This window comes from Oncorhynchus tshawytscha, linkage group LG27 (assembly GCF_018296145.1).
Source record: "Oncorhynchus tshawytscha isolate Ot180627B linkage group LG27, Otsh_v2.0, whole genome shotgun sequence".
Lineage (NCBI taxonomy): Eukaryota > Metazoa > Chordata > Actinopteri > Salmoniformes > Salmonidae > Oncorhynchus > Oncorhynchus tshawytscha.
The window spans coordinates 11,862,302-11,873,750 of NC_056455.1; the positions used below are offsets into that span (position 1 = coordinate 11,862,302).

The 11,449-nt window shown below is 41.0% G+C and overlaps 1 protein-coding gene across 1 annotated transcript; it reads left to right on the top strand.

Annotated features, from left to right (window-relative positions):
- Positions 1–8,558: 8,558 nt before the first annotated feature.
- On the top strand, positions 8,559–11,449 carry LOC112246050 (forkhead box protein J1-B-like). Its single transcript, XM_024414316.2, has 3 exons — positions 8,559–8,923; positions 9,046–9,630; positions 10,232–11,449. The coding sequence occupies exons 2-3, from the start codon at positions 9,058–9,060 to the stop codon at positions 11,069–11,071; spliced, it is 1,413 nt and encodes a 470-aa protein (XP_024270084.1). The 5' UTR covers positions 8,559–8,923; positions 9,046–9,057; the 3' UTR covers positions 11,072–11,449.

Genomic DNA, 11,449 nt, shown 5'->3' on the forward strand with positions numbered 1-11,449 from the left:
GTTTTAGAGAGCATTAATACCATTCATGTTGTATTCATCTAAACTAATAACTTTTTTAAACTGTTATTTCTTGGTGCTTGTATGATATGAAACGTTTTTGAAAGCAAACTTTGAAACATTTCAGTGGACATTTGACATGATTTAAACATGACATAATTGAATGGTGTCATTTTTTTAAAGGTTTTGAGGATTCATTCATTTTACTTTGAAATGGTGAATTCCCCTGTCATAGCAAGTCAAATTGAGGCATTTCATTTCAAGTTGTCTTCAATGGTAAATATCTACATTTGTTTGTTTTTATACTGAATTATGTGATATCTTATATATTGTACCTGTACTAGAAAATTGTGTAGATTAATTTGCAAAATTGTATATTTGTGTATTATAGAAGAACATCTGGGGATTCAAATAAGGAGATTAGTAGTTACAGCTACATGCACAGTATCTCACATTTAGCTGATCGATTTTTAGTGACAGAGTCCAGCTTTACACCCGAACAGCTGAACACAAAGATAGATAGAGCCTGCAACAAGCCAATACGCAATGCTGACTGTATAGCACAAAGTGTGTTATTTGTAGACGTGGCATATTTCTGTAGCTATATTGTGGCTTGTCATCCTGGCATAGTCGTTGCCTTGCTCAAGTTCCATGACTTGCAGTGTCTGAACCTGTAGATGTAGCACCATACATATAGATCTATGTGCCTTCAACTAAACAGATATGGCTGCTGCTTGTTGCATTTTTTGGTGTTCTTGTGATGAAACGGTTTCAGGATATACAGTGCCTTGCGAAAGTATTCGGCCCCCTTGAACTTTGCGACCTTTTGCCACATTTCAGGCTTCAAACATAAAGATATAAAACTGTATTTTTTTGTGAAGAATCAACAACAAGTGGGACACAATCATGAAGTGGAACGACATTTATTGGATATTTCAAACTTTTTTAACAAATCAAAAACTGAAAAATTGGGCATGCAAAATTATTCAGCCCCCTTAAGTTAATACTTTGTAGCGCCACCTTTTGCTGCGATTACAGCTGTAAGTCGCTTGGGGTATGTCTCTATCAGTTTTGCACATCGAGAGACTGACACTTTTTCCCATTCCTCCTTGCAAAACAGCTCGAGCTCAGTGAGGTTGGATGGAGAGCATTTGTGAACAGCAGTTTTCAGTTCTTTCCACAGATTCTCGATTGGATTCAGGTCTGGACTTTGACTTGGCCATTCTAACACCTGGATATGTTTATTTTCGAACCATTCCATTGTAGATTTTGCTTTATGGTTTGGATCATTGTCTTGTTGGAAGACAAATCTCCGTCCCAGTCTCAGGTCTTTTGCAGACTCCATCAGGTTTTCTTCCAGAATGGTCCTGTATTTGGCTCCATCCATCTTCCCATCAATTTTAACCATCTTCCCTGTCCCTGCTGAAGAAAAGCAGGCCCAAACCATGATGCTGCCACCACCATGTTTGACAGTGGGGATGTTGTGTTCAGGGTGATGAGCTGTGTTGCTTTTACGCCAAACATAACGTTTTGCATTGTTGCCAAAAAGTTCAATTTTGGTTTCATCTGACCAGAGCACCTTCTTCCACATGTTTGGTGTGTCTCCCAGGTGGCTTGTGGCAAACTTTAAACAACACTTTTTATGGATATCTTTAAGAAATGGCTTTCTTCTTGCCACTCTACCATAAAGGCCAGATTTGTGCAATATACGACTGATTGTTGTCCTATGGACAGAGTCTCCCACCTCAGCTGTAGATCTCTGCAGTTCATCCAGAGTGATCATGGGCCTCTTGGCTGCATCTCTGATCAGTCTTCTCCTTGTATGAGCTGAAAGTTTAGAGGGACGGCCAGGTCATGGTAGATTTGCAGTGGTCTGATACTCCTTCCATTTCAATATTATCGCTTGCACAGTGCTCCTTGGGATGTTTAAAGCTTGGGAAATCTTTTTGTATCAAAATCCGGCTTTAAACTTCTTCACAACAGTATCTCGGACCTGCCTGGTGTGTTCCTTGTTCTTCATGATGCTCTCTGCGCTTTTAACGGACCTCTGAGACTATCACAGTGCAGGTGCATTTATACGGAGACTTGATTACACACAGGTGGATTGTATTTATCATCATTAGTAATTTTGGTCAACATTGGATCATTCAGAGATCCTCACTGAACTTCTGGAGAGAGTTTACTGCACTGAAAGTAAAGGGGCTGAATAATTTTGCACGGCCAATTTTTCAGTTTTTGATTTGTTAAAAACGTTTGAAATATCCAATAAATGTTGTTCCACTTCATGATTGTGTCCCACTTGTTGTTGATTCTTCACAAAAAAATACAGTTTTATATCTTTATGTTTGAAGCCTGAAATGTGGCAAAAGGTTGCAAAGTTCAAGGGGGCCGAATACTTTTGCAAGGCACTGTACAGCTGTATGAGCACGTAGTCTAGGAGGTTTTTATTTCCATTGGCTGATATACAGAGCTGTAAAAGTATGACATTTCTTTGCATTCTCAATGGTTCGTTAAATATTTTTAAAGAAACCTAATTGTTATTAAAACCAACTGTTCAGCAATTACAATTATGTTAAGTCCATATATTGATACATTTAATCTAAAAATGAACTACATTATGAGTAGACTTGGTTGTTATATGGTCTGCATTGTATGTGTTCTAATTTTTTTCCCAGGGGGAATAAACTAAATGCTTCTCAACCATTTTACTTATGCAACATCTTGAGACATTGCATCTTTAACATTAGGTTATCTTTTGCTTGTGAGTTTTGTTGTAGAGGGGTGTAAATGTCATGTGTCTTTGATTAACGATGTGTCATGTTAACTTTGATGATACACTTGTGCCTTGTTCCTGTTTCTCACTATTATTGACCTGGTATCCAGGACAACACCACATTTAGTGATTCATAACTCTATCAATATCTGTCCGTCCCTGTGTACAGATGTAGGATCTTCATTTGATCAATATTCTGTTACTGAGAATTTTCCTTCACAGCAGGAAATGCAAACTTGTAGTGTATTCAAGGTTTAAAAAGGCTTCTAAAGTTTGTCATTTCTACTTTAAAATATCAGACTAGATTTACACTAATGAAAAATGTATCAACCCCTACAAAAATGTCCCATTCATTATAATCCACATAATTCAAATTTCCTGTTGCTGCAGGATTATTTTCCTGCTGTAGCAAACTGGCTCAAATTAAGATCCTACATGTGTAGCCTATAGCCGCATGTGAATAACAATTAAATAAATGTAATGTTGAACACTTCTGGTTTTAACTGCATGTCTCATGCTTGACCTGTGATGACCATTTAGGGTGAATTCGGAACAAGTGGGACACTTTGCATTTCCATCTTCTGTAACCTCTTTCGACATCTATTCAACATATTAGCCCAACACATGACACATTTCTGAAATCCTACAGATGTTTCGTAATCACACAAAAAAACGACTGTTGATTTCATATTCACAGGAGGCATGACCATATTTTCAGTTGGTCTTTGACACCATTATTATAGTCCTAATTGTACTTCAATGACGATTCAATTTGGTGTGATTAGGAAACATTTGAGGATTTCAGAAATGTATCATGTTGGGCCAATATGTTGTATAGGTGTCTGAAGAAGTTACAGAAGATGAAAACGCAAAAAGTGTCCTGCTTTCTGAATTCCAGAAATAACAGTACTAATAACAGGATATAGTACTTCAAGAACCAGAGCCTAACCTAAATACAGGTGGTCCCTAATGTAAACTGGTTCTCTCTCCTCCATTAGAAAAGCCCACTCCATTCTGCTACTTTAGCTAGTTATGGTTGGCAAAGCCGGAGAACAAACATGACAATTTCAAAATTGAAAGATAATATTGGCAACTTTATGTATTTTGATGCACCAGTACATAGTATTCACATTTACGTCAACATTCGGCACAGTGCATTATGTAGGACCGTTTTATAACCTTAACAAAACAGAGAAGCTATGTCACTGATTTTACCGTGTGCTTCCCGGGGTGAGCTTCCTGTTTGCTTTCTCTGCCCCTCCATGATGTCACCGATTAAGTGATGTAATTTTGCTGTTAGTAACAATAGTTTAAATGTTCTTTTGTCAGACCAAGAAATAAAGGAATCAGGATTAATCTGTCCCAGTTTATATCTTGTCCCACTCTTTCCCGAATTCACCCTATGCATAGTCCTACAAGTTGAAATGAAATGTGTATATATTATATATACAGTACCAGTCAAAAGTTTGGACACACCTACTCATTCAAGGGTTTTTATTTATTTTATTATTTTCTACATAGCATACATAATAGTGAGAGATCAAAACTATGAAATTACACATATGGAATAATGTAGTAACCAAAAAAGTGTTAAACAATTCTAAATAGATTTTAGATTCTTCAAAGTTAGCCACCCTTTGCCTTGATGACAGCTTTGCACACTTGTGGCATTCTCTCAACCAGCTTCACCAGGAATGCTTTTCCAACAATCTTGAAGGAGTTCCCACATATGCTGAGCACTTGTTGGCTGCTTTTCTGTCATTCTGCGCTCCAACTCATCCCATACCATCTCAATTGGATTGAGGTCGGGTGAATGTGGAGGCCAGGTCATCTAATGCAGCACTCCATCACTCTCCTTCTTGGTCAAAATAGCCCTTACACTGCCTGGAGGTGTGTTGAGTCATTGTGCTGTTGAAAAACAAATGTTAGTCCCACTAAGTGAAACCAGATGTGGTGGCGTATCACTGCAGAATGCTGTGGGTTATCCATGCTGGTTAAGTGTGCCTTGAATTCTAAATAAAGCACAGACAGTGTCACCAGCAAAGCACCATCACACCTCCTCCTCCATGCTTTATGGTGGGAACCACACATGCGGAGATCATGCGTCCACCTACTCTGCGATCTGACAAAGACTTGACGGTTGGAACCAAAAATCTCAAATTTCGACTCATGAGACCAAAGGACAGATTTCCACCAATTCTAATGTCCATGGCTCGTATTTCTTGGTCCAAGCATGTCTCTTCTTCTTATTGGTGTGCTTTAGTTGAGGCTTCTTTGCACTTTGCAGCAATTAAACCACAAAGGTCTGATTCACGCAGTCTCCTCTGAACAGTTGATGTTGAGATGTGTCTGTTACTTGAACTCTGTGAAGCAGCAGGTAGCCTAGTGGTTAGAGTGTTGGGCCAGTAACTGAAAGGTTGATGGATTGAATCCCTGAGCTGACAAGGTAAAAATCTGTTGCTCTCCCCCTGAACAAGGCAGTTAACCCACTGTTCCCCTGTAGGCTGTCATTGTAAATAAGAATTTGTTATTTACTGACTTGCCCAGTTAAATGTAAAAAGCATTTATTTGGGCTGCAATTTCTAAGGCTGGTAACTCTAATGAACTTATCCTCTGCAGCAGTGGTAACTCTGGGTCTTCCATTTCTGTGGCAGTCCTCATGAGAGCCAGTTTCATCATAGCGCTTGATGGTTTTTGCGACTGCACTTGAAGAAACTTTGAAAGTTCTTGACATTTTCTGCATGGACTGGCTTTCATGTCTTAGAGTAATGATGGACTGTCGTTTCTCTTTGCTTATTTTTATTTTAGCTGTTCTTGCCTTAATATGGACTTGGTCTTTTACCAAATAGGGCTATATTCTATATACCAACCCTACCTTGTCACAACACAACTGATTGGCTCAAACGCATTAAAAAGGAAAGAAATTCCACAAATGAACTTTTAAGAAGGCACACTTGTTAATTGAAATGCATTCCAGGTGACTACCTGTCACGCCCTGACCTTAGTATTCTTTGTTTTCTTTATTATTTTGGTTAGGTCAGGGTGTGACGAGGGTGATATATATGTTTTGTCCTGTCTAGAGTTTTGTATGTATATGGGGTTGTTTCTAGTCTAGGTGTTTTTATGTCTATGGTTGCCTAGATTGGTTCTCAATCAGAGGCAGCTGTTTATCGTTGTCTCTGATTGGGGACCATATTTAGGTAGCCATGTTCCTTGGGTATTTTGTGGGTTATTGTCTATGTATTAGTTGCCTGTGTCAGCACCGGTGTTTATAGTGTCACGATTGTGTTCTTCCTTTAATAAGAGGAATGTCACGCTGCGCCTTGGTCTCCTCGTTACAACGAACGTGACACTACCTCATGAAGCTGGTTGAGAGAATACCAAGCATGTGCAAAGCTGTCATCAAGGCAAAGGTTGGCTACTTTGAAGAATCTCGAATATAAAATATATTTTAATTTGTTTAAAACTTTTTTGGTTGCTACGTGATTCCATATGTGTTATTTCTTAGTTTTGATGTCGTCACGATTATTCTACAATGTAGAAACTAGTAAAAATAAAGAAAAACCCATGAATGAGTAGGTGTGTCCAAACTTTTGACTGGTACTGTATATACAAAAGTATCTGAACAACCCTTCAAATGAGTGGATTTGGCTATTTCAGCCACACTCATTGCTGACAGGTGTATAAAATCGAGCACACAGCCATGCAATCTCTATCCAAAACATTGGCAATAGAATGGCCATACTGATGAGTTCAGTGACTTTCAACGTGGCACCGTCATAAGATTCCATCTTTCCAACAAGTCAGTTAGTCAAATTTCTGCCCTGCTAGAGCTGCCCCGGTCAACTGTAGGTGCTGTTATTGTGAAGTGGAAACATCTAGGAGCAACAATGGCTCAGCAGCGAAGTGGTAGGCCACACAAGCTCACAGAACGGGAATGCCAAATGCTGAAGCGTGTAGCTCATAAAAATTGTCTGTCCAAGGTTCCAACACTCACTACCGAGTTCCAAACGGCCTCTGGAAACAACATCAGCACAAGAACTGTTCGTCCCAAGCAGCCGCACACAAGCCTAAGATCATCATGCGCAATGCCAAGCATTGGCTGGAGTGGTGTAAAGCTCGTCACCATTGGACTCTGGAGCAGTGGAAACGCATTCTCTGGAGTGATGAATCACTCTTCATCATCTGGTAGTCTGACACATGAATCTGGGTTTGGTGGATGCAAGGAGAATGCTACCTGCCCCAATGCATAGTGCCAACTGTAACGTTTGGTGGAAGAGGAATAATGGTCTAGGGCTGTTTTTCATGATTTGGGCTAGGCCACTTAGTTCCAGTGAAGGTAAATATTAATGATACCGCATACAATGATATTCTAGACAATTCTGTGCTTCCAACTTTGTGGCAACAGTTTGCGCTGTAGTAACGGAATGCCCTTTTCTGTTTCAGAATGACAATGCCCCTGTCCACAAAGCGAGGTTGATACTGAAATAGTTTGTTGAGATCGGTATGGAAGAACTTGACTGACCTGCACAGAGCCCTGACTAAAAACCCATCGAACACCTTTGGGATGAATTGGAACACCTACTGCAAGCCTGTCCTAATCTCCTAATATCAGTGTCCGACCTCACCAATGCTCTTGTGGCTGAATGGAATCAAGTCCTGGCAGCAATGTTCCAACATCTAGTGGATAGCATTCCCAGAAGAGTGGAGGCTGTTATATCAGCAAAGAGTGACCAATTCCATAGTAATGCCCATGATTTTGGAATGAGATGTTTGACGAGCAGGTGTTCACATTCTTTTTGGTCATGTAGTGTATGTATGACTAAAACCATACAGAGACAGTGTAGAAACGATAATGGACCTACAGTACCTTCATGCAGTTTCTTGACTGTGTCCAACTCGTTAATAATCATCAAAATTAAAGATAGACAGCCAGGGAGTATATGCAATTCAAAAAATGATGGAGAGAGAACTATTTTAGGCCAATTTCTGATGGCGAGGAAATATAAGACATTTTAGTGCGCCCTCCGGACATCGTCGAAGACCGAGTGCGCGAATGCGATCCGCAGGGGGAAAATGAGTTTGACACCCTGAGTTAGAAAGACAAGAGTTTGTGAGCCTGTCTCCCAGACTCCCAGGACCAGAGAAAGAGTAACTGTGATGGAGTTTTCTACAATGATCATATTCATTTTAACGGAATCATAGTTTCACTGTCAGCTGGGTATACCTACTGATTAAAAAACGGATACAGCAAATTCGAGAACCTAACATCGACAATAACCAGTAGATGTCACTAATACATCATGTCAAAGCCAGAATTACCCAATTTCATCCCAGAGCCAGTATGTTCGCAGTTTCAACTACACACATTGTCATTAACTGTAACATTTATGTCTTCAATGTCTATAAAACGAGGAATTAATCAAAAGTCAATTCAAATATCGACCATGTGTAGCTAAAGTCACATCACTGTTGTAAAAAATGTAACTCCAAAGGTGGCTGTTTTACAATTAACTAAGGATGTATTCATTATCTACAATTATTCAGGATATATTTTAAATATTATGTATCATTAACTGTCCAATAGCCTACAGAAGACCCTTAGTAACAAAACTGCACTTCAGTTTTTAAATCAAAACTCATTCTTCTTACAATTCATGAATGCACAACGTATTCATGACAGTCAGAAGCCACTTTGTTTCTGATTAATTAGGTAAAAAATATTACATAGAATATTCTGTGTAATTACATTCTGTTTGCTTTCGCTGATTTAACACATTTTTCCTGTATATGCACGCATACAGCGAGCCGTAGAAACAAAGGCGAAACCTGAAAACCACGGAGCCAATCAGCGACCTGCTATTTGTTTAGAGCTATTAAAACTCAAGGCGGTCTTTTCTGTCTTTCCCTCAGTATGTTCTGATCTGCCCCTCGCCGTTGTGGGATTATTATCACACATCGACAGGATCTGAACGAATGTGGAAACATAAAGGCTGCTTTTGCAAATGAAGTCTTGGCTTTACATGTTTAGATAGCAGTTTCTCTCCAAGCCATCTGTACAGACATCGCAATAACGTGTAAGAGGTTTGGGTACCATATGAGAACAGTGGAGCTGATCATTCAAGCTGTACTGCGGAGTACACCAAGACCAAGGTAAATGTACTGCTTTTGCAAATACTTCTTTATGAATGAATGGCCACTGTTCTTTTATTTTTATGAGATTATAATGCAGTTGAGTGAGATCACACCAATATTTTGTGGGAATTTATTAACAGGGACACTTTACAATGCCAGTACTACCAAGTCAGGAGATTGCCACCAGATTCAAGGAGAAATGGATGAAGCTTCACCCAGAAGACCAAGACAATGTGAATGGTGCAGTGCACCTGGATGACAGTCTCACCAGCCTCCAATGGCTCCAGGACTTCACCATAGTCAGTGTGAGTCTAGAAAGCCTACCGGGCTCCACTTGCCAGCCGTACCACCTGCCTCAGCTCAGCCACCTGCACCCTCAGGGCTCCGACTCCCCTTCCAGTCCACCTGCTGGGGACACTGCAGCCTCCGGCATGCCTCAGAGTGCAGGCAGCCCCATCACCTCCAGTGCCTCAGCCAACAGGACTAGTTACTACTCACTTCAACCGACAGTGACCAACAACCACCACCAGATCACTGTGCCAGCCAAGTCCCTGGACGAGGTAGACTTCAATACCAACCACGAGGTGAAGCCTCCCTACTCCTACGCCACACTGATCTGCATGGCCATGCAGGCCGGCAAGAAGAACAAGATCACACTGTCTGCTATCTATAACTGGATCACAGAGAACTTCTGCTACTACAGACATGCTGAGACCAGCTGGCAGGTTAGTGACTCAGTCTGTCTTCTACATTATTGATCAAACCTGAGAGAGGTACACAACCCAGGGGGAGAGAGATGGGTGGGCGATTGCATGCAACTAATCCCTCAGAGATACAGTATTTATTTTGATGCTGTATGGAAAATATGTTCTAGGCCTATCATGATTAAATATGTTTATCATTGATGTAATCGTGGGTTATTTAATGTTTGATTTTTTTTTGGGGGGGGGAAATAAGTAGAAGGTGCTCAACCAACGTGAGTAGAGGTGCAACCTAAAAATGGGTAGACATCATTGGACAAAAAAAGACGCAACGCTCGCTTACCATTCAAAATGGGTAGTTTTATTAGACAAGTTAAATGATTGACTTTGTTTGATTTTCTTGGAATCTCTGTGATGGGGACAATATGATTCAGGAGTACACTGAACCTAAATTGTTATTACCTTGTCCTGATGATGCACATTTGACATGTTATAACCAATGATTTATATATACATCATTAGTTATAACATTATGACGATCCAGCAACACATGACAGAGAATCTTTAATGAGACTGCTGTCAGTTAGCTCATCTTTTCATGAACTACATTCTATTCTCTCCTCAGAACTCTATCCGTCATAACCTGTCACTCAACAAGTGCTTCATGAAGGTTCCCAGGCAGAAGAATGAACCAGGAAAAGGGGGATTCTGGCAGATTGACCCTCAGTACGCAGACATGTTTGTCAATGGAGTCTTCAAGCGCAAGCGGATGTCAGCCATCCATTTCAACACCCAGAGACACAGCAAAACCCAAGGATCATCCCGTAACCGAAAAACCCAGGAGTACCACCAGCATTTCCCCCAGGCCCACTACACAGTGTCCCACAGAGGGGCAGGTGCTGGGAACAGACGCAAACTTGGTGGCACAAAGTGGGAGACAGTCCATAAGTCACCACTGTTGACACCGGATCTCATGGAACCAGAGGCACTGAAGGGTGAACTAGACTGGGCCATGGTGTTTGACGATGTTCTGAATGGGAGCAGCAATAACTTTGAGGATCTAGACATTAACTTAGCTCTGAACTCCCTGGGCTGTAAGGTGGAGCTCTCCCAGCAGGATCAAGGCCGGGCCTGGCACCTGGGGAGGTGGTGCAGCGGAGGGGCTGACCGGGACCACCAGCAGGCCTGCAGGTACATGGAGGTGACCACCATGGGCTGCTACAGCATGGAGGAGATCCAGCAGCACCTCAACCTGACTGGGCTGCAGCAGCCGCTCCCTTTGGCGGTCCACCCACAGCACTTTGAGGAGCTGACACTGTTCCCTGATGAGCAGCAGAGGCACCCCTGGGAGGAGCTGAAAGAGGAGGTGCAGGCAGTGCCTATCACCCTGGACCATAGTCTCAGCTTCCGTGAAGGCTTTTTCACTGAGATGCAGCCATGGGGGACAGCAGAGTCTTATATGTGACACCCTCACCCAGCACCAGCCCCAATACTGACCAAGCAGTCCAGCAGGAGGCCAGAGGACCTATAGACTACTGTTTTGCTACATTAGCATTATGGATTTATTCGGAGAAACATCTGAGTCACATTTACTGTGTTTTTTAATGTGCATTTTCTATTTGCTTTGTGAATGTTTGCATCTATGAAACAAACATGCTGTTTTTGTTGTAGTATTGAATGTCTGTTATAGAACAAAACAAATCTATCCTAATTAGCAACCACTTCGTTTTACATGAAGGGTTTTATTCCAAAAAATCTTTACACTACTTGTCAAAAGTTTTAGAACACCTACTCATTCAAGGGTTTTTCTTTATTTTTTACTATTTTCTACATTTTAGAATAA

Coding starts and splice junctions, on each gene's coding strand:
- LOC112246050 (XM_024414316.2), top strand. CDS start 9,058: ATGCCAGTACTACCAAGTCAGGAGATTGCCACCAGATTCAAGGAGAAA. Junction 9,631..10,231: donor ATGCTGAGACCAGCTGGCAG/GTTAGTGACTCA, acceptor TTCTCTCCTCAG/AACTCTATCCGTCATAACCT.